The sequence below is a fragment of the Nicotiana tabacum genome, unplaced genomic scaffold (assembly GCF_000715075.1).
Source record: "Nicotiana tabacum cultivar K326 unplaced genomic scaffold, ASM71507v2 Un00125, whole genome shotgun sequence".
Taxonomy (NCBI): domain Eukaryota; kingdom Viridiplantae; phylum Streptophyta; class Magnoliopsida; order Solanales; family Solanaceae; genus Nicotiana; species Nicotiana tabacum.
In genome coordinates, this window is record NW_027438363.1 from 90,614 (window position 1) to 114,653 (window position 24,040).

The 24,040-nt window shown below is 33.8% G+C and overlaps 3 protein-coding genes across 12 annotated transcripts; all 3 read right to left on the reverse strand.

The window, feature by feature from the left end:
- Nucleotides 1-2,822: 2,822 nt before the first annotated feature.
- On the reverse strand, nt 2,823-9,293 carry LOC142178982 (plant-specific TFIIB-related protein PTF2-like). Of its 10 annotated transcripts, XR_012707134.1 has the most exons (4): nt 7,617-9,292; nt 5,117-5,254; nt 3,684-3,734; nt 2,823-3,598 (listed from the first exon to the last, which is right to left on the reverse strand). XR_012707134.1 is itself a non-coding variant. In XM_075248799.1 (2 exons), exon 1 carries the CDS (start codon nt 9,167-9,169, stop codon nt 7,628-7,630), a length of 1,542 nt encoding a protein of 513 aa, XP_075104900.1. In that variant the 5' UTR covers nt 9,170-9,293; the 3' UTR covers nt 2,823-3,734; nt 7,617-7,627. The 10 variants fall into 10 exon arrangements, 5 of the variants coding, with proteins under 5 accessions (XP_075104900.1, XP_075104902.1, XP_075104899.1 ...); XR_012707135.1 differs by lacking the exon at nt 5,117-5,254; XR_012707136.1 differs by lacking the exon at nt 3,684-3,734.
- Nucleotides 9,294-15,093: 5,800 nt separating this feature from the next.
- LOC107807477 (cytochrome P450 CYP736A12) lies at nt 15,094-18,131 on the reverse strand. Its single transcript, XM_016631890.2, has 2 exons — nt 17,301-18,131; nt 15,094-16,057 (listed from the first exon to the last, which is right to left on the reverse strand). Exons 1-2 carry the CDS (start codon nt 17,991-17,993, stop codon nt 15,245-15,247), a joined length of 1,506 nt encoding a protein of 501 aa, XP_016487376.1. The 5' UTR covers nt 17,994-18,131; the 3' UTR covers nt 15,094-15,244.
- Nucleotides 18,132-21,323: 3,192 nt separating this feature from the next.
- LOC107807487 (plant-specific TFIIB-related protein PTF2) lies at nt 21,324-23,213 on the reverse strand. Its single transcript, XM_016631899.2, has one exon. The coding sequence runs from the start codon at nt 23,079-23,081 to the stop codon at nt 21,540-21,542; it is 1,542 nt and encodes a 513-aa protein (XP_016487385.2). The 5' UTR covers nt 23,082-23,213; the 3' UTR covers nt 21,324-21,539.
- Between the last annotated feature and the right edge of the window lie 827 nt (nt 23,214-24,040).

Sequence of the window (24,040 nt, forward strand, 5' to 3'; positions counted from 1 at the left end):
ATTTGTAATTGAGAGGATGGTTTATATTTTGCATTTTCAGTTATTATTGTGAGGTTATCTTGTTCTTTTGGTATTTCTGTGGTTACATTTTTCTTTTTTTTAATTTTTACTTAATTGATAAAATTAATCCTTTTATTTTCTTTTTGTTTAATGGAAAAGAAATAGAAGTTCCTCCTATTTTCACTCATCTATAGAAAAATCAAGGGTATATTAGTGGAATCTTACTAAAGTTTAGCTCGGACGCTCAATTTCTTTTCCAAATAAATTCAACAACAAAAATAAATTTTGATGAAACAATAGCACAATTAAGGGTCACCAATAATCGTATCAGCATTTACGGAAACAGAAAATTCATCAAAGAGATTAAAAATAAAAAAATTAAAGACCTGAAGAAACCAAGAAGATTCAACATCTAATAACCTAAGTCTTTATTCTCTATTTTTCCACATACGTTATATAAGTTGTTTAAAAGGTCGAAAGGTGTCAAAATGGATAATTTGGTCAAGATTGACTATAGTCTTGTCCCACGTCGTCCAAACTTTATTTTGGTCAAATGTGATTGGTTAAATATGTTAAATGGAAAATCACAATCAATTCAAGACTTCTTAAAACTTTTTTTTGGGGGTGGTTACAATTGGATCAATGAAAAGTTTTTTTTATCTGTCTATTTCATTTTTATTTTAGTTAGAAAATTGAGTAAAATATTGCGTAAAACTTAACATGAGCTTATTCGCTTCAGCTACTAAAATAACTACCCTCTATAGCCCCTCAAAATTTTAATAACCCATGTTTTTTTTTACTTACACGAAATGGCCCTTCGGCCCAAACATATTACATCTAATAGCACGAAATGTCTATTTTATATATTTTTTGTATAGTGACAGTCTATTTTGTATAATGACAGTCTATTTAGTATATATTTTGTATGGTGACAGTCTATTTTGTATATATTTTGTATAATGACAATGTAGTGTATATAAATTGGATAGTAGCAGTCTATTTAGTATATTTTTGTATAGTGACAGTCTATTGTATATAAATTGTATAGTGACAGTCTATTTTAGTATATTTTTTGTATAGTGGCAGTCTATTTCGTATATACATTGCATAACATTTGTATATAGAGTGTATTCTTGCAATGTATCCATAATATATCATTAATGTATCCCGAACGCTTTTGTATATCCAAAGTGTATAGACCGTTCTACAATGTACAAATTTTGTATATATAAAGTGAACCTGGCTGACGGATTTGTTGTTATTTCTGCATTAAAACAGATGCAGATATGAAAACAACTCATACAACAAGCTCGCGCATAATTGTTCACTTCCCAAAATGCTGAAATATATTGAAGTATTGAACTCTCTACCGGTTGTTCTCTTTTAATTTTGATTTTTCTAAATTCTACATGTAGAAGTTAAATGATTTCCATGACCAGTGACCACAAAATGTAGAAATTAAAAGGCCATTAAAGTCTCAGACCAACAAACAACTATATATGTTGCCGAGGTAAGACTTAAAGTAGTAAAAGTTTCAAATATACAGACCATGAACATAGATAAGTGAGGCTTGCTCAATTGGTAAAAGTACCTCTACCTACGACCGTTAGGTCTTGGGTTCGAGTCACAGTAGAGGGGAAGTGTGGAAACACTATAGATTCTCCTAATTTGGGAGGGGTTTAAAAAAAACAATATAGACCATGAACATGAAAATCATTGCCAGCTGAAATAAAATGTCTGGTTTCCAGCTAGAGAGGTGAGAGTGTGACCACATATGAAACTTGCATTCTTGGTGTAAGCTTGTGGTCCATTTTAGAAAATTCCAGATTGGTTTGACTTCCATTTTTTTGGATCTCAACCAAGACCTGAATATATATCATCATATAAGATGTATGAATTAGTGGACCTTTTTCTACTAACTGAAAGTGCAGCCCTAGAATGTTACTGAAGCAAATTCAAGCTTTTAACTAATTTATTGTTGTTGGCTATAAACGGATTGATCTGTGGGTTTAAGTTATATTCGGGAGATTTGATTGATTCTGAATCAATATTATAGAAAAATGGAGGATAGGTACCGGGAGAGTTCCTCTAATCTCATATTTAGGCTAGTCATTATAATTTGTTTGGGGTTATAAATTGTATAGATCAACTCATGACTAGGAGATGATAATAGTTTGCACCGACCGGCTACAAATGATATTTGCTCAAAATTAATGCTAATGAAAGACCATAATTCTTAATAAGTCATTATATTGGTTATCAGAGATAAATTCAAGATGTGATTCTAAATTACGTCTCATAGGCTGCAAATGTTTTTGGTAATATTGCTATTACAAACTTGAGTCGTATCACCCTTTTTAAATTCCCTCCCCCTCTTCCCCCCTCAAATTAACTAATTCTAACTAACCAACATGACATTAATATTTAAGTTGGGTATACTATTTTTCTCCTTAATGACAATAATGTCTGGACCATCTTGCATACACCTCAATTATTCCACCCGGTATCTACTACCTCCCACCAGCATATATAGCAAGTAACTCTGCTTACCAAGGTTTAGGCAAATGAGAAAAAATCACCTAACATTTTTTTCTTCCTCTAAAATTTAAACCCGAGACCTCATGATACTGCTCCTACTTTATTGACCAATGGGCCCCACCCTTAAGTGGGGGGTCTACTTTTATAATCCAAGGGACCCTTAATTTTCATGGTTTAACTATGTCACAAATCCATGAACAAACCTATATAAATTGAACTGGAATTGGCATCTTATTCTTGGAACAATGCACCGGCAAGAAGTAAAAACCAGCAGCTTTGGTGGCTAATACAATGTTCATATCTTTGATTTCTCCATTAAGTTTTGTCTCTTACATACAATCACCATTTTATAAATTCAGTTTTCCCTCAAACAGATAACCAAAAACAGCAAGAAAAATCAATTCCTAAAGAACTTAAAAGTGAGGAAATCCATGGCAGAAAAGGAAGGAGCAATTGTGAAGAAGGGTCATGAGGAAGGTTTGAAAATGGCGCTTTCCCTTCTTGAAGAATATGAACTTCCAGCAGGGCTTCTCCCTCTAGCTGAAGTAATCGAAGTCGGATTCGCTAAAACCACCGGATACATGTGGATCCTGCAGCAGAAAAAAGTTGAGCATAACTTCAAGATGATAAGTAAACTGGTGAGTTATGGTACCGAAATAACAGGATACGTTGAGAAGAAGCGGATCAAGAAACTCAAGGGAGTTAAGGCTAAGGAGCTGATGCTATGGCCGCCAGTCGGTGACATCACAGTGGATACTCCTACTGGCAAGATTCACTTCAAGAGTCTCGCTGGAATCACGAAAACTTTCCCAGTTGAGGCTTTTGCCGCTGGACAGTAAGGGGAGAAAGCCTATCTTCTGATCCACCAACAACCTGGCATATCTTTAGATTTATATGTTTTTCTGTAATGTTTGCTTCCTTCCTACGCCTGAACCTGTTTGTCGGTCAGCTCCACGTTGAGCCAAATAAGAATTTGTCTTTAGATGCTTTTTCAAGAAAGGAATGATGAAAGAGACATCCTGTATTACCATGCAACATTCATTTCTGTCCAGTCTTTGAGCTGAAAATCACATAAAGTTACACAAAGTGAAAGAAGAATTCTAGATATAAACAGAAAGTAACGAATTATTTCAGCATAAGGTAACCTTGCTAAAAGGAGGAAGAGATATTCTTATCGTTCATTCTCGTCATGCATCCTGCCGTTGACAAACAATTTGTCAAACTAAAATCGTGCTTGCTGAATAACTAAAGCTAAAAAAATAACTGGTGTTGATCATTGCAGATGCTTCAAACACTTGATAACAGAAATAATCATACTACAGCTAAGGATTAAATCAGCATAATTAATCATACTACAGCTATGAATTAAAACAAGAAACCAAAATCTGTTATCCTATAAAAATCTATTTGATAATGATCTCTCATCTTATCGAAATCAAGAAAAACCAAAATATCTCATGCTACAGCCTACAGAAAAGTGATCGGTAAGAAAACACTTACTTTGTCATTATCTCCACAGAAACTGTCGTATTCTAGCAAATGCCGCCCATTTTTTTTTTGGGGGATAAAAAGCAAATGCCGCCCATTTTAAATCTAATAAAGCAAATTACAGAAACAAATAGATACTAGTTCTCTGCTATGCCAAAGTATGTGTCACCAACTCAGCGGAAAAAATTTCATATCAATCAGCAAGAGAACTTCAAATGAAAAGTGAAACACTAGAACCAAAACTGGCTTTGACTAGCTTATCTAGAGAAACTATAATGAGACTCGAGAGAAATAAAAATACAGGGTCTCAAAACGAACATAATGGCAGCACAGAGGCTTAAAAATCAACATATTATATGCAACATAGCGTATGGAACAGTCAATCTCTCCTGAAATGAACAACGAAAGATGAGAGCATACATAAGATATTTACTCCAGAAACTTAGGACTAACAAGAATTTACTCTCTTTTTTCCCGATTTCCACCCAGGCTCCGAACGCTTAGGTTAACCTTCTATTGATAATAAAAATAAAGATTAAAATGAATAATTGCAACTCGACAACAAAAATCTATTCTTATGCATGCTTCCAAATCCTATGACAAAACTCAGAAATTTGAAGGACATGACTGTATATTGAAAGTGAGATACTTCTTCCTTTTCTTTATTTTTTGTTTTTTGGATAATTGAGAAATCACCGGGAGCTAGTGGCGCACCGGTTCAAAACCAGGCAGACAATGAACTCGCCCCTCTACCCTTCTCCACTTAAATACCAGGCTATCTACGGCAGGGTTGGAACCCATGATATGCGCCTAACCCATACATCACATGATGCGCTCTTACCACTAGACCAAAGCCCTAAGGGCATGTTGACTACGCGATACTTTTCTTTCTTTTCTTTTCTTTTCTTTTTTTTGATAACCTGTTGACTGTGAGATACTTATCTTGCCGATACTCAGGTTAAGACATACTGGCAAGTGGAAGGTTAGTTCAGAGCTAGCAACAGATTAAGGATCGACTAAATACAAATTCATGGCAGTGGGAGCTTTAAACAGATTTTGACACTAAGAAATTTTGCATGAAAATCAATACCTATGCACTGGTTATTGCAGGTGCTTGAAGCAACCAGTTATAGTAAGAGATCTTTTTCACGATCAAATAGTGGCTTCTATTTAGTAGAGGCATAAGCTTATGGAAAAAACTGCTCCGAATAAGGCAGGAGAATGGCTGCTACAGACAAATAAAATAGACCAAATCATTTTGAGATATGATAAAACCTAATTATCTTTACTCATGTAAAAAACAGTGGAAAACAGCAAGCTCAACAGAAATTACAAAAGCAACACTAATATATATGAAGTTTAATAGTGCAACAGGCACAGCTACAGTTCATACCCTAACAGGTCCTAGGAAGTACTTTCGGGAAGTGAGTGAGTCTATAACAATAAGTACCTCAGTCACTTTGAAGATATCAAGAGATTTATCATCCACAACTTTTCAAATAAGAATAAAACATATATATTACCATCCCTTCCAAACAGTGGCTTTGAATTTTCATTGTAAAGTTCTTGATGTGGGCTTCTCTAGCTAGCTGCATTACCTATCTTGAATGAGGGCATTGATGTCTGAGAAACATGAGCGGTGCTCATAGCTTATTATGGGTGTGTCGACAAAGCTAACACTAGAAAACGCAAAACAAAACAAAACAAAAGAGAATGTAAAATCTGTTTATTTTTTCACAATGATGGGACTCTAGCTTCACAATCGTGGTATCGATAAATTTGCTGATCAAACGAATGAGTTTTAAGCTTGTCATGACGGAAATACAGCCCCGCCTTATTAAAATTCATAAACATCAACATCATTCAAGTACAGAAATGGTACTGTAGTTTTTATAACACCGGTTGGAGGAGAAACAGAACAGTAATGCAATTTAAGACAGATATGCTGTATTTTAGCAAGAAAAGAATCTCTCATTTAACTTAGCTACTTTTACCTTTACCAAAATCTAACTAAATGTGTATATTCTCTAACTCCATAACTAACTCTTTCAAAAACAGTAGCATCTTGTTGGGCATGTTCAACTGTGGGACTATGGAAGGAATAAACCAAATCACAACTGGCAAGCCAAGCTCATTATCAGAGTAAAGACTTGGACTGATGATGTATTTACATTCACAGTTTAGAATAATGGAGGAGTCAACTCATGCTGCTAAGGTTACATGGTATGAAGATGTCATGTCCCAGCATAGAGCGAGTCAGGTCTGCTAAAAGCTGGTGTTAAACAACCAGTATACACAACGATTTATGTGAGTGGAGTCACATTTCAATTCTATGTGATACCAGACTCTGTTATGCAGGGAATTCTACCTCCAGTTTAGAACTACTTTATCGCAATTCCTTACACGTTGCATCATCCTGATGCCTGGTATCCCCTTGCTCTACATCTCAGCACTCAGGAAGTAATACGAATTTGATATACCTTGAGAATTTAATCAGGATGACCATGAATCAGCGCAAGTATACATGACATATCACATATTCTGAGGCAAGGAGAATACATAGCAATGTTTTGATGTAACAGATACTCATTTCAAACACACAATGAGTATTCAATCTTTTCATATTTTTAATTAATTGACTATTAGGAAGTAAGCTGATTCAAGAGAAGAAAATGTATTGAGGTTGTTTAAGAAAATATACTTGCTTAAAACTAACTTTAAATATAATTTGAGCAAAGTTGCTATTCATGTCAAGGTTGTGACAAGAAAACAAAAGAAAATGACTCAAAATCTATACACTTAATAATGAAATTTTAAACTACCTCCTCCTCAAACCCTTCCTGGTTTTAATATTTCCAACTATATCAAGTTTTATTTTTTTTTAATTTAAAATCTTAACAAAAAGAATAACTGGAGTAAACTTATTTCTTAGTTATCAAAAGTGCCAGTCAATTATTTGACAATTTCCCAAATCAAAGTAGGAAAGATGGTTTCAACCATCAATCAGAACTAGCTCAAGCTTTAGATAATTCAAGTATTGACACATTTATTCAATGCTGCACAAGTTAGTCGGAAGATACTTATATATACACGAACTAGGGTGGGGTGTATAAAAACTCAGCATATAGTGATGAACAATTCAGCATTTGCTTCCTTTAGTAAATCAAAGATCCCCTTCTTAGCTCTTTCTCTTATAGAAGCATTAAAAAGCCAAGACTGTCTTTATACAAATGTCCAATGGTTTACTGGGAGAAACAGAACTTCTCTTCCCAGAAAAGAAAGGAAAAGCCAGAGTTATTAAAGTCAGAACATATACAGAGAATACAAAGAAAATATACGGCATAGATGACATGATGGAGTTAAGAGAGCAGAAAATCAAGATAGACACAGAAGAAACATAATTTGTTCATTTATATTCAACTACTATACTTCCCCCTTTTATATCAAATTATGGAATTCATGCAAATTTACAGAGCGAAAAGTTTAACAAAAATAGCTCCTATTCTCTCGCGGAATCAGTCAAAAAGAAAGGTCAAGTTTTTTGTCTGTGAATGTTGTTTACATAAATCAAAATTATGGTCTAAACTGACCAGTTATATCTTCAATAGTTGAAAACATGCAAGTCCAACAGCGCTTTATAATACCCCTTCTCTATCTCCTCTTCTTCTACCTGATGAAGGAGAAGGGTTTCAATAATGAAATCTTCCCAATCAACATCAACTTTCATTTTCCTTCTCCTTTTCTTTCCACCATTTACATGTTCAACGGGACATTGTTCAATCTTATCAATCGAACCAGCATCCGAAGGATACATTGTCTTATGGATTCGACACTTTGCAGCCTTTATTTTTGCTTTTCTCCTTTCATTTGCCGAGCAACCTCTATCAAACGAAGGAGGCGTAGTACTCAATCCCACATCCTTCTCCAGTATTTGCTTCACTAAAAGCTTTTTGCTCATTTCCGATTCGCCCTGCCACCAGTCATAGGTACTCTTCGTTTCCCTTTCTTTACTATATCTGCTATTTGCAGACTCCAGTACAGAAACTTGATTCTTAATCTTTGTATAAATCATCGCCAAACACTCTTGGGAAATCTGGAATCTATTCGGACTTTCAATACTCAAACTCGGGTCCATCTGAAAATATTGCGAATCACTTTTTATGTCAACAACATTTCCGTTGCTCAAAAAATCATCAATCAAGTAATCAAGATCAACTCCAACATCCTTAAAACTCTTCCTTTTATCACTATTCTTCGACATTGACTTCAACTCCATGTATTGAATAACAAACGGTGCATGCTTCATAATATTCTTAACCGTAACATCCTCACCCCACGGCAAACCTCGAGCAACCTTCACAAGCCTTTCCAAAAGCTCCTTATACCTCAACTTACAAGTAACAACCGCCACTTGTAACTCCTCCGCGACATCCTCAATCGTCAAGTCAACTTGATTCAACTGCGCAGCAAACACCAAAACCGCTGCCACTACGGGCAACGGTCTCCTCCCCGTCGTCACGTACCACTTAACCAAACATTGCACCAAAAACACACCTTGTTTCAACATCCTTCCTTTAATATCCTCCTCAACCCCACTAAAAATCGGGGCTTCTTTAATATAATGCTCGAAAGAATTAATAATATCAAATTCAGGCAACTTTATATCAAGAAAATCGACAACCCTATAAACCATTCGACCTAATTCATAAATATCACATTTCACTATCTCAGCAACTTTAACAATACTAATAGGCTTACTATCTTTCCTCATTAAAACATAAGCACATGCACCAATACATACTTCAAACCATCTACCTTGACCGAATTCACCTTCAGTAATCTCATACAACATTCCTCTAACATCACTGGATTTATTGGACAATCCTAATTGGGACATTAAATCATCAATTAAAATTTTGGCATGATAATCTTTGGATTCTTTGTAATTATAAACAGAACCTGAACCAGCAGATCCGTGACGTACGTAAGTTCCAACTGCACCAGTTATTCCACCAATTTGAGGGTCGTAATTATCGAAATCTTGGACTATTCCACATGATTTGCAGACGAGATTCCATGTTTCTTCATCTTTAGCTATAGTCCTCTTGTGACAATTTTTGCAGGGACGAGAACTCTCACTCATCTGAATAATTTAGCTTTGTTTGAGGATGGAAAATTGTGGCTGAATCGTGAGATTTAGAAGACGATTTTAGCGTTTTTTGTTGCCTAGGGTTTTTTGATAAATAATAAACGAATTCGTTGTCTTCTGTTTTACAACTAGATGATGTACCCGTGTGATGCACGGGCCCAATTATTTTTTATCATTCTTCTTGTTTTCTTCTTTTTAATATTTCTTGGTCTATTACTAATTACACACTTTCTGCGCCTTTAGGAAAAGAACAAAGAGAATAGGCTTTTGTGTAATAACTAATAGAACCACGATTACCTCTATTATTATTTATCTTTTACATTATATACATTTTAATTTTTATGAAATCATATTACTATACCAATCACTTTGTAATACTTGTCGAAGTTTGATACTTTATTATACAATGATTAGATAATAATTCAAGTACAGTTTAAATTAACTCTACATAGGATCTACACTTTTTTATTTTAAAATATTTTTGCACCATCAAACTTAAAATTAATTACTATAAAATAATGAATAAAAAGCCAGTTGAAAAATAAGTCGTGATGTATTTTTCTCATTGTTTAAATTGAAAAATATATAGTTTGTTTCTTTTAGTATTTTCAGTTGTGTTCATGTATTACTTTTTTCTTTTTATACTAATCAAAAATAGAATAATTAAACATATTAATTTTATTCCCAAATAGTTGATGGAAAGGTATTTTTTTTTTTTGGTTCTTTGAAATAATAATCGTGATTTTAGTTATTAAGAATTTTTAACAAAAATATTTGTATTTTGTTCTAGTTTAATGACATAATATTAAAAATAAATTAATCTTTCGATCACTCTAAATACTAATCAAATTGACCTTAAATTGAAATATTGTAGTTTATTTTAGTTCCATTTGATATGAATGAGATACTATTTAGGGTATAATACAATTTTCATCACAATAGTTATTTGTTGAGATTTTTAAAATAATTAATTGTATATTTCTGTATTTTGAAATTTATATAATGTTGAATTCTTATTGAACAGAGGAAGTACCCAACTAACTTCGATCATATAGGGAGAAGTATAGAGGCCGTTTGGATTAGCTGATATGAAGTAGCTGATAAGCATTAGGTATTGAAAAGCACTTTTAAGTGCTGAAACTGATTTAATAAATAAGCAGTTACATGTTTGGATACAAGTGCTGAAATTGATAATAAACTGTTGCTGTATTTGATAAAAAAAAGTGCTGATAAGCTCTTTTTCTGTTAAAATGACTTAAATAACCTTAGAAGTGTTTATACTTATAAGGGCGTAATTTATTCAAAATTTTAGATTCCAAATCGATCCAAATACAAAATATTCTATTTGTCATTTTATTTTAAATACAATTGTGCTTAGATAAGATAATTTTTATGATAAATATTATTTATTTTATGATAAGCATATAATCATAAGTTATAATAATTAATAAATTGATAAAAATTTCTCAGTAAAAAATAAACCTAAATAGGACAAAATATTTGAAGAGAAACAAACACTGTCTTTATCACCACAACATTTAGAAGCAACACACCAAAAATTTGATATGTCCTCATTTATTACATACAGTTCAAAGATTAATACACAATCACATAGATATAAATATGCAAAGGAATAAAGAATTTGCTTATCTTAAATAGTCAATGGACATTGCAGACTTGAAGAGAGGGGAGGTTAGGTTGAAATAGTACTTGAAGTAGTGAATATCGATGTAATAGTTTTGTTCTAAAAAAGAATATTTTAAGGATAAAATAATAAAAATTTTGGTCAAACTTAAAGTGCTTATAAGCTAAAAATTTATAAGTTGGGGGTGACCAGCTTACGGCTTTTGGCTTATTTTTGACTTATAAGCACTTTTAACTTTACCAAACGCGTAGATAAGCCGAAAAGTGCTTATAAGCTAGTTTGACCAACTTATAAGCTTAGCCAAACACCCTCATAATCTTGTATGACGATACTTCTCATACTTCCTAATATCTAATAATTTTTAAAAGAAAAAAATTCCACAAATTAATTGTCTTAAGTTTTACTTCAGATATTCTCAAATCATATTTTAGAGAGGGGATACTTATTATACAATTTGAACAAATTTCAATATTGTATAACAAAAAAGGGGACTTGAAATTATATTTTATTCTTAAATAATTTTTTCCTAATTTTATAAAGTATTCCAATTGAAATTGCAATTTAATGAGAACTTTGTATAAAATGATATCAATTGATAATAATATAAGAACATCTGAATGTAAATCTACATAAACTATCACTATTTTTTTTTAAATAAAATCTTCTTTACATGAAATAGTTAATAAATAAAATAATGTTTCTTAAGGAAATAATAGAATTGTCATATATAAATGTATGTTACCATAGTATTTTTAATTAGGCGAACATTTGAATTAAAAAATTATCAAAAAGATAATTTTTCTAGTTAAAAGTATTTATTGAAAAAATAATAATAACAATTAAGTAATGCATTTAATGAAGATAGGGAAGGTTGAGTGGAAAGTGGGGTCCACCTGAAGAATTTAATAGCATGTGGCCATGTTAATTTTGGTTTTTGTTGTTATTAAGAATCCACAACCAAACTTTTGAGCCTAGTATACAAGGAAACAATGAAACAATGCACTCATATATTTAAAATGACCATTATGCCCTTGGTCGACCTGTCTTCTCTCTATAACTATTTCCCAAATCTTTTACAACTCTTATAACATAAGCGGATTCAGAATTTTGACTTTATGAATTCTAAATTTTAAAAATAATAATTTATTGGGTTGTAAATAAATAATTTTAGGATTATGTTTATGGATTTTAGTACTACTTGTTCCATCCAAGAAAATCTAGCAAGTATACATATGCCATGGTTGTTGGGATTATGTTTAACTTTACTTGTTTCATCCAGGAAATCTAGTGAAAGTACATGCCATGGTATAGCATAAATCCCTCTTTGTGCTTGTGTTTTTGGTCTTATTTTTATTATTATCTTTGATCCATATTATTTGCCTTTTAAGATTCTTCCACTCCCTTTAAAAAATACTGTAATAACCTTAATTAAGAGTACATCTAACCGGAGGGGGATATATATATGCTTGTAAAAGAGGGGTCGGACCCGTTAACTTTGATACAAATTCTAAATATATACATATACATAAATAGGAAAAATGGCCATATATTTTGCTTAAAACTATTAAGATCAAAAGTCAGATGGGAACATTGATTGAGCAGTTCGCTCGGTTTTCCTGACACTTTCAAATCCTGGGTCCATCTCTACGACTGATCACCCTATTAATTGAAGAAGTAAAAATACTATATCTGAAGGAAAAAAAATCAATAAATGACTTCTTATATTTTTAAAATATCAAATATTTGAAACAAATTTAATTTGCTAAAAAGACTAAACTGAAACGGAGTTAGTAGAGAACAAATGAAGAAGAAGATTAAAAAGAATGGGAAAAATTATAAGTAATTTAAAAACATTTACGGCGTGTGGTTGTTCGTTGTTAGAAACTGTGGGCAGAAGAGAAGTGTGGGATTAATTGGGGACGATAATAGTAGCATATTAGATGGCAGTATTAATTGGAAAGTAGAAACTCATAATGTATGACAAGTTCCACTACCAAAAATAACTGTACTGAGGCATTGCCGTGCAGCAGCTAACATATATATGGTCCATGTCTGTATATAGTAATTAAGTTTACTCAGACAGTTGAGAAGTTGCATAGAATTTGATTTGATCACAACTTTGCATAGACCGTAATTAAAGTTATTCTGTGTGACCTATCGGCCATGGGTTCGAACCATGTAAACAACAATTAATGCTTGCATTATGTTAGGTTGTCTACATCACACCCCTTGGGGTGTTGCCGCTACTCCGGACACTACGTGATTACGGAATACTTTGTGCACCGGACTACCCTTTTTACAAATTTGCGTAGAGTTAGTAAATTAGCAACCGCTCTTATATAGGGACGGAGCCATAATTTAATTATGCGTTCAGAACTTGCACTCAAAATTATAACTCGTCTTAGTTACTGGGTTCTTGATTTACACATATTTGTTTGAATTTTTTAATACGAATACAGAGTCTAAACAAAATTTATTAGTTAAGTTCATATGAACTTGTACTGAATACTTTAGCACCGCCCTGCTCTTATGCATCAGCAGATTAAGCTGTGAATGCTCGATAATAGCTAAGCTTTAATATAATTATGGACAAAGAAATTTCGACGTTCTAATTTACGTATAGTTTATATTAAAGGGTTGCATACAATATAGTCTAATATTTGTGCAGGTAACAACAGATGCCAAGAAATAAAACAAAGTGCCCGCAAGATGAATTTGGCACCACCATAACAGAGGAATGATTTTTAACTATTTTTGTGATACTTATCAAAAAGTAGAACATCACTTTCTTCATATTTAATTAAAGGATGATGTACTTATAGATATGGCAGCTATAGTGGAGAACTGAAGATCATGCTAACAAGATTTGCTTTCCAAAAACATTTAAAATACTTTAAGAGTTTAGCTTTACGTGTCAGCTGGGGAATTATTCTGAAGATAAATATTGTAAGTATGGTTGCTTATTGTCCAGAAGCAAAAAGTATCAAGAAATTTTTGTACTCCCTCCGTTATAACTCATTTGATTGGATACAGAGTTTAAGAAAAGAAAAAAAAAATTTAAACTTGTATAAAATGAGTCACATATATTTTATGTGACTATAAATCATTGCATAAAGCTAAATTATTTTCAAATAGGGAAATAGATCATTCGTTTTGACACAAACTAATAAAGAAATAAATTTACATAAATTTAAACGGATAAAATATTTATTATATTCTCGTTAATCTGGGGTGGGAGAGACATCTGTCTTTTCTGTGTATACTAGATGAAACTGAAAAATAGGCCATACATTGGGATCAATTGTGGACACTGTCATTAGACCATCAGTGGGTCAACCGGTAGAGAGTCTAAGTGGCAAATTTTTGGGGAAGTGCGTAGCATTCATCGGGATTTTATTTAAAGATTAGCCAATACTTGTTATGTCCTGAAATTTTAAATTAAAAATCTTAAATTCGGGACAATTGGAGACATTTTTGTCCTGAAAATTTTGAGTCACTCCCACCTCCAGGACATGTCTCCAAACCTCCAGTCTCGCATTAATACCACCTCGCATTTTGCCAATCAGTACTATGTCATCAGCAAATAACATGTACCACGATACTTCCCCTTGAATGTGACGCGTCAAAACGTCCATCGCCAAGGCAAATACTGTGACATAATTTGATTCAGTAAAAAAAAGAAATTGAAACTTGTGGTCATATATATGTCCTAACAAATGAGTGAATATAAAACTTTTGAAACATGTGATCTTAAATATGTCATAATATTTGTGTGGCTATAAAAGTTTCTTATTAAGAGTAACATGAGAAGATTAAATTAAAGTATTTTCAAATATAAAAATATGTCATCCTTTTTGAAACAGACCAATAAGCACATAAACGGTAACAGATGCGGTAATAAACAGAAGAATGTGCAACAAGACTCAAATCCTTATAGTACTTGAAGAATCACAGTAACACACGGACAAGGGAGGAACTACAGTACGACTTATGCGTTCCGCGGAGCCTAGTAGCCGTGGTCCCAATTATGTATTATGTTAAAATACACTTAATATATACAAATAATTTATTCAGAATCCAAATGTATGAACCATTCCTCTCAGAGATTTTTGTGTCTTTGCACCACACTTGTAACATAATCAAATCATGTATTTGAGCTGTCGAAAACATGGCATTAATAATAGGAACTACGTTGTTTCCAGTGGCTATTATTTCCATAGGGATCATATTTCTTAATTCCTTATGATCAACATGTACAATTTTACGCTTAATGCAGCACAAAACAATGTCTTCTTGCTTATTGTAAACATACTAATTTATCATTACATAATAATCTAAGATTTTTCAAACCTAGAGGATGCATAGTTATTCCGATTTAATTAACCCTCTAGTAATAAGCTCAAGTTAATCACCTCTTAAGCTGGTTAAGAGTGGAGACGGTAAGTGGGAATAACAAGCAAATTTTGAGCTCTTGGAGCAGCCAAACCAAACTTTTCAGTCATATCCAAATCACCAGGTAACATGCCTTCAGGCAAATCCCAATTGAAGCAATGCACTAATTGTGCGACTATCAACTTCACAGTGATCAACCCCAGATTCATTCCTGGACAACTTCTTCTTCCATATCCAAATGGCAGCAAATGAAAACCATGTCCGCGAAGATCAATGTTCTTGCCAATAAACCTCTCAGGAACAAATTCCTCAACGTTGTCCGACCATATCTTAGGATCATGTCCTAACGCCCAACAATTTGTCATAACTCGTGATCTTTTAGGTATATAATACCCGTTTATGACAACGTCTTCCATTGACTCTCGGGGAACTAAAAGAGTCGCCACAGGATGTAGTCGGAAGGTTTCCTTGAGCACCAGTTCTAAGTATTCCAACTTAGGCAAATCTTGCTCCTCAACCATTCTGTCCAGACCTACTACAGATATCAACTCTTCCTGGAGTTTGTTCATTACTCTTGAATGCTTAACTATTTCTGCAAACACCCATTCAATCCAAGTGTGTGAAGTATCAATAGCTCCAACGATCATATCAGAAAGGATGGCTTTCATGGTTGCACGATCAATCGAGTAGGATTTCGGACAATTTTGATGTGATAACATGACATCAACAAGATCTTTGCTACCTTTGCGAGTACCATCCCTTGCATCTTGTTCATGCTCATTGATTATGGTATCAAGTACTTTCTGAACAGCCTTTCCAGTTTCCTTCAACTGCTTATTCAAGCCCTGAACATTCATTGTTTCAGAAATCATATATCACGAACAATTTTTTAGTCCAAAATAGAATCCACCAATTCATCTCTTGGATATCAAAAGGTAAATCTTATTTATCGCATGTTGAGTATTAATCACACGTCAGTTTAACCATGACGATTTTTTTTCTAAAAACGGAACTAGCTACTATGTACCATACAATCATACAGTACTACTTCACAAGTATATCTAAGCATTACGTCAATAGGAAAAGCACAAACTTCACTGTAATTTGTCGAATAATCAAAAGCATAAATTGTGTGTAAGTAAATGTTGAATATCAAATTTGATACCACATAGCATTGGTAGAATGTAAATAGCATGTTATATTGACTACTACTTAAATCCAATCTGACGCAAAAAAAAGAATGAAAAAGAATATGCTGAGACGTTCCTCACACGTACCCTTGACTAATCATGCCCCCTACACCTTAAAAAAAAGTAAAAATGCATTGCGTTCTTTTGGGTCTGGGATTTTATACGCTAGAACATAGTATATTTAAGTTTTCTTTTAAACATATAATTATAGCGTCTGTATTTTTCTCTACTTAAAAACTTTGATAACATAAATGTTATTCGGAAAATCTATTGTTATGCTCATAGTTAATCGACTTTGTACTTTACCTTTTGAACCATATACATTTTGGATATATTTTCTATATGTTTGAACATTGCGGGTCTAAGGAAGGGAAGGGGTAGGCCTAAGAAGTATTGAGGAGAAGTAGTTAGACAGGACATGTACCGAGTATATGACCCACGATAGAAAGGCGTAGAGGTCGAATATTAGGATTGTAAGTTGACAGATAGTAGTGCGTTCTTCCTAGGCTTACTGGTAGTACTAGGACTATTTTTGTGTTATCTTATTCATGTTTCTTTACTATTACATGTTGTGTTATTCTTGCCCGTTACCTTAATATATTGTTGTTATTATTATTTGCTACTTATTGCCTTATCTCCACTGTTCCTTGAGCCGATGGTCTATCGAAAACAAACTCTCTATCTTTATAAGGTAGGGGTAATGTCTGCCTACACACTACCCTCCCCAAACCCCATTTATGGGAATACACCGGGTTCGTTGTTGTTGCTGTTTGTTTCTACATGTTTGAACAATACGAACAATCATATGTTCAAATTCTGTCCTTTTAATGGTATCAAATCCAACTGAGACAAGCAAATTAAGCCCAATAACAGTATTAGTACTAGATAAGAACAATACCTGAATATCAAATGGCTCAAGAAAAGGCACATAATCAGCAATATTAAATGCTCCAGCCAATCGCACCATTTCCTGTACAATGTTCTTCAAATCAAATCTATCGCTATTGCGAAAATCCCCAAATAACATTCTATACGTTATATTCGCAATCAATTCCCCAACCTTCTCTCCAAGTTCCACCACCTCACCGCCAACAGCTGCCACCTTCAGTCGCCGCACCAAAACCCCAATTTCCTCTTTCCTCATCCCAGCAAAAGACTCAATTTTCTCCCCCGTGAGCAGCTCTTGTGTGCAGAATTTACGAGCATTACACCATTGTGGACCGTACGGAGCAAAAGCCAAACCCTTAGCACCGTCGCTTACGTACTCCACCGCCTTAAGCTTTGGGCGGCTGGCGAAAACGGCGTCGTGTGTCTTGAGTATTAGCTCGGCGGTTTCCGGCGATGAAACCACCACCGTTGGAACATTTCCGAGCTTTAGGAACATTATTGGACCGTATTTTTTGGATAGATCGTATAGGGTACGATGAGGTAGGGTACCTAGAATGTGGAGATTGCCGATTATCGGAAGACTTCGTGGTCCCGGTGGAAGTTTCCGGTGAACATTTTCCGGCACCGCCTTCCTTCGGAGGTGGATGAAGTAAAGGAGAAAACCGATGAAAATTGAAAAAAAGGCTATGTATATAGAGAACATTAGGAGTTTTGATTTTGGAACTGGGATAAGTTTAATCAAAATGGAATAGAAATATCAAACAACTTGCTGTTGCTGTTGCTATTGCTATTGCTAGTCAAAATGGGATAATATCGCAAACGTCCATGTACAGAGTATATGTAAAGTTGCCATTGCTACAGAAGAAATATCTTTTAAAAAAATAAAATTCATTAAAAAAGTTGTGGGACTAAAAAAATACTATCTTTAAACTATATGTATGAATTATTTGGGAGTGAGTTACTTGAGTTTTTTTTAAATTTAAATAAATTCGCCTTGATGTGGTGAGAGTTTGACTTGGATCCCAATTCTGAAAAATATGAGTGTCATTGCTCTAAATTATCATAAGGAATAGACAATGACATTTTCACACGTGAATAAAAGGACTCCTCTCTTTACAGTTTAAAGACAAAAATTAAACATTATGCTCATTGTTAGTAAGTTGTAAATGGATATTTAAAATCGACCGAACCGTTCGTATCGAATTAATTTTTAGATTTTTTTTGATAAATTACTTGGCCATGCAAATTACTTGCTTGAGTTCTAATCTGTTTGGCCAAACTTCTAAAATTTGATTATTTTTAGAAGTGTTTTTCAAAAAAGTACTTTTGATGAGAATCAATTTGTGTTTGGTTAATTAATTTGAAAAGCACTTTTGAACAGTAATTAGTGTTTGACTATTAGTCTATCCATAACATCTTGAGTTATATGCAAATTACTTGCTTGAATTACTGGCTATAAGAGTACTAATTAATTGAACATTAACAGTTTAGGGGTCGTTTGGTAGTCGGTTTGAGAGGTGTTATCCATGTATTAAAATTAGGATAACTTTATACATTCTTTGGTTAAAAGAAGAGGAAAAAATAATCTCCTCATAGAAGCTACCATAAGTTATTTTCTCTTTTCCACATAAAATGTAGCATTGCTAATACAATGTTTGATTCATATTTTTCTTTTCCGCATAACTAATACATGTATAAGTTATGAGGGATTTTATGTATTATTTATGCAAGGTAGAAAGTGGAATAACTTATACATGTATTAGTATTAAAACACAAAATGACAAGAATACCCTTTATTCAAACTTGTATTTTTTTGTTTAAAAATATATATTTAAACTATACTAACAATTTTAATAAAATAAAGTAAGCTAATAATAAATAACAATCACATTACATTTATATTACTAATCCTTATATAACTATCGCATAACTAATCTATGCATAACTAATCCCAACATAACTCAACCTTGCATAACTTATCCCTACATAATTAATACATGCATAACTAATTCATGCACTACTTATTCCTGCATAACTAATACATACATAACTAATACCTGCATAACTAATATATATATAATTAATACCTGCATAACTCTAACCGGCAACCAAACGATCCCTTAGTGTATACGAAAAACAACTAGTCTAACTTGTGAAGATAAGTTATTATAGTCGCAATATTCTTGTACCTATTATTATTTTGTTCTCTGTTTGTCTTTTGGCACTTTTGGTTAAAGACAACTTAATTGTACTCTGAATTCTTAATAACAATGGTGCTTTCAATTCCACTACAAAGAATGGCTATTTGGTTTTGCAAAAATGCTTCAAAATTCTTTAGCAACTCGAGCAGAGTTGTCCATGGATTGAAATTTCCTAAAAAGCTTGAAATGCTCCGTTGGAAAATCTCTATCGATTCTGATGTATTAGTAATTCTCTATCTTTTAAAAAATAACAATTCCGAGATCCTTCGAAATTTTTTTTTAGATATAAAAATTCAGTATCTTCCCACAAATTAGTGAATTAGACATGATAGATCCATCGATATATTTTCTTAACTCATTATGAGTATATATCTTCAGGAATGAAAGTAAAACAAAAATAATTTGATTGCAAGTCACTAATGAATGAGCTAGCTAGACTTGAAAAAAGATTTCTAAATAATTTAGAGATCTCGATCTTTGCACTCTCTAAATAAGAGTGGGTTGCTCTAGTCGTAAGCACCCTCCACTTTCAATCTTTTGTTCGAGTCACCCCAAGAATAAGGTGGAGAGTTCTTGGAGGGAGGGAGCCGAGGGTCTATCGGAAACAGCCTCTCTACCCAGGGTAGGGGTAAGGTCTGCGTACACACTACCCTCCCCAGACCCCACTTATGAGATTATACTGGGTTGTTGTTGTTGACGTTGATCTTGCACTCTCTCTCCTTGGCAAGGATTTAGTTGTATGTTAGCCGAATTAAGTGGCGGCATTTTGGTTAGATATTCGTAACAAAAAATATTCTACTTTCTCGAATTCCAGCAATTCGTGAACCATTAGATCAATAAATAGCTGGCAGCTTACAAGACTAATCAATTATTCTATAATCTAACACAATTGACTTTTTCTTTTTTAAAAAGAAGAAAAGGACAAGAAAAGAATACTTTAGCAACTCCTCCATGTTACGTATTATTTTAATAATTAAGTGTTACCACCAATGTTTATTTATGTTTATTGACGCATACATCTAACTAGACTAAGTAGGATTTGAAGAGTTGACACGCACATTTGTATAAATTCCAGTAAGTGAGAAGGTACTAGTTTGAGTTATAAGACTCTTACCTTCTATGTTATGTAAATATTTTTGTCACGATCCAAAATTCGCAAGTCGTGATGGCGTCTATCTCAATACTAGGCAAGCCGATAACCTCAATAAAACACTATAATCTTTTAAGTTTGAAAACATAATATTTAGATTTAATAGAAAATCCCACAAATACGGATACAAATACACTCCCAAAACCCGGTGTCATTCAAGTACAGAAATGTTACTGTAGTTTTTATAACAGTAACATATTTAGATATCAGGAGTAAACTTATTTCTTAGTTATCAAAAGTGCCAGTCAATTATTTGACAATTTCCCAAATCAAAGTAGGAAAGATGGTTTCAACCATCAATCAGAACTAGCTCAAGCTTTAGATAATTCAAGTATTGACACATTTATTCAATGCTGCACAAGTTAGTCGGAAGATACTTTTCTATACACGAACTAGGGTGGGGTGTATAAAAATTCAGCATATAGTGATGAACAATTCAGCATTTGCTTCCTTTAGTAAATCAAAGATCCCCGTCTTAGCTCTTTCTCTTATAGAAGCATTAAAAAGCCAAGATTGTCTTTATACAAATGTCCAATAGTTTACTGGGAGAAACAGAACTTCTCTTCCCAGGAAAGAAAGGAAAAGCCAGAGTTATTAAAGTCAGAACATATACAGAGAATACAAAGAAAATATACGGCATATATGACATGATGGAGTTAAGAGAGCAGAAGATCAAGATAGACACAGAAGAAACATAATTTGTTCATTTATATTCAACTACTATACTTCCCCCTTTTATATCAAAATATGGAACTCATGCAAATTTACAGAGCGAAAAGTTTAACAAAAATACCTCCTATTTTCTCGCGGAATCAGTCAAAAAAAAAGGTCAAGTTTTTTGTCTGTGAATATTGTTTACATAAATCAAAATTATGGTCTAAACTGACCAGTTATATCTTCAATAGTTGAAAACATGCAAGTCCAACAGCGCTTTATAATACCCCTTCTCTATCTCCTCTTCTTCTACCTGATGAAGGAGAAGGGTTTCAATAATGAAATCTTCCCAATCAACATCAACTTTCATTTTCCTTCTCCTTTTCTTTCCACCATTTACATGCTCAACGGGACATTGTTCAATCTTATCAATCGAACCAGCATCCGAAGGATACATTGTCTTATGGATTCGACGCTTTGCAGCCTTTATTTTTGCTTTTCTCCTTTCATTTGCCAAGCAACCTCTATCAAACGAAGGAGGCGTAGTAGTCAATCCCACATCCTTCTCCAGTATTTGCTTCACTAAAAGCTTTTTGCTCATTTCCGATTCGCCCTGCCACCAGTCATAGGTACTCTTCGTTTCCATTTCTTTACTATATCTGCTATTTGCAGACTCCAGTACAGAAACTTGATTCTTAATCTTTGTATAAATCATCGCCAAACACTCTTGGGAAATCTGGAATCTATTCGGAATTTCAATACTCAAACTCGGGTCCATCTGAAAATATTGCAAATCACTTTTTATGTCAACAACATTTCCATTGCTCAAAAAATCATCAATCAGGTAATCAAGATCAACTCCAACATCGTTAAAACTCTTCCTTTTATCACTATTCTTCGACATTGACTTCAACTCCATGTATTGAATAACAAACGGCGCGTGCTTCATAATATTCTTAACCGTAACATCCTCACCCCACGGCAAACCTCGAGCAACCTTCACAAGCCTTTCCAAAAGCTCCTTATACCTCAACTTACAAGTAACAACCGCTACTTGTAACTCCTCCGCGACATCCTCAATCGTCAAGTCAACTTGATTCAACTGCGCAGCAAACACCAAAACCGCTGCCACTACGGGCAACGGTCTCCTCCCCGTCGTCACGTACCACTTAACCAAACATTGCACCAAAAACACACCTTGTTTCAACATCCTTCCTTTAATATCCTCCTCAACCCCACTAAAAATCGGGGCTTCTTTAATATAATGCTCGAAAGAATTAATAATATCAAATTCAGGCAACTTTATATCAAGAAAATCGACAGCCCTATAAACCATTCGACCTAATTCATAAATATCACATTTCACTATCTCAGCAACTTTAACAATACTAATAGGCTTACTATCTTTCCTCATTAAAACATAAGCACATGCACCAATACATACTTCAAACCATCTACCTTGACCAAATTCACCTTCAGTAATCTCATACAACATTCCTCTAACATCACTGGATTTATTGGACAATCCTAATTGGGACATTAAATCATCAATTAAAATTTTGGCATGATAATCTTTGGATTCTTTGTAATTATAAACAGAACCTGAACCAGCAGATCCGTGACGTACGTAAGTTCCAACTGCACCAGTTATTCCACCAATTTGAGGGTCGTAATTATCGAAATCTTGGATTATTCCACATGATTTGCAGACGAGATTCCATGTTTCTTCATCTTTAGCTATAGTCCTCTTGTGACAATTTTTGCAGGGACGAGAACTCTCACTCATCTGAATAATTTAGCTTTGTTTGACGACGGAAAATTGTGGCTGAATCGTGAGATTTAGCAGACGATTTTAGCGTTTTTTGTTGCCTAGGGTTTTTTGATAAATTAGAAACGGTATCGTTGTCTTCTGTTTTATAATACGACGTCGTTCAAATATCTTGTGTTCTGTTTTCCTTGTTTCCTTTTATTCCCCCCCCCCCCCCCCCCCCCCCATTTTCCTCTATGATGCCAACATTGTATTACTGACTGGACCAAAATAAACATTCTTTTAGTGATGCTAAATACTAATTCTAATTCTAATTTATTATGGAGAATTATTATTTAGGAGCTAGGCAGTTAAATGTGTATACAGTCAAAATCAATTTTCGACCTTCGAATGATTAGTCATGATTGGAACGTAATGGACCGAAGGTCGTCTTCATAATATCGAAATGAGATCTGAAGCTAGGTTACCAAGTTCAAGTTTCGGGGACCAATTAAGTACCGAGCTCGAAGTCAATACCGAACTCGATTCCAAATCGAACTATGATGTGAGACGATGTTATCGAGCTTAAGAGCTAGAGACCGACCAATACCGAGCCAAAAATACCGGGCCCCGAACCAATATCGAGCTCTAAATCTGGAAATCGACCAACACCAAGTCCGATCAAGATCGAGCCAAGAGACAAGAGCCGTTACAGCCGCACTAAGGGAGAGAATCTCGGCGGGAATTAGGGAAAAGCTAATCTATCATGGAATCTTCACTATGTATTTTTAATTATATCTAAAGTAGGATCCCTCCACTATAAAAGGGATAGTTATTATTTCTGTAGAGCATCGAACATCAAGGCATTGATACTCTCTCATATTATTGATATTCACAGAGAAAAACATACTGATATTTATATTGAGATTATCCTCTTGTGAGCTATATATATTGATTCATCTTGCTTGTTCATAAAATAGTTTTCTATTTCAATTTGG

Coding starts and splice junctions, on each gene's coding strand:
- LOC142178982 (XM_075248799.1), bottom strand. CDS start 9,169: ATGAGTGAGAGTTCTCGTCCCTGCAAAAATTGTCACAAGAGGACTATA.
- LOC107807477 (XM_016631890.2), bottom strand. CDS start 17,993: ATGTTCTCTATATACATAGCCTTTTTTTCAATTTTCATCGGTTTTCTC. Junction 16,058..17,300: donor TTGAGCCATTTGATATTCAG/GTATTGTTCTTA, acceptor ATGAATGTTCAG/GGCTTGAATAAGCAGTTGAA.
- LOC107807487 (XM_016631899.2), bottom strand. CDS start 23,081: ATGAGTGAGAGTTCTCGTCCCTGCAAAAATTGTCACAAGAGGACTATA.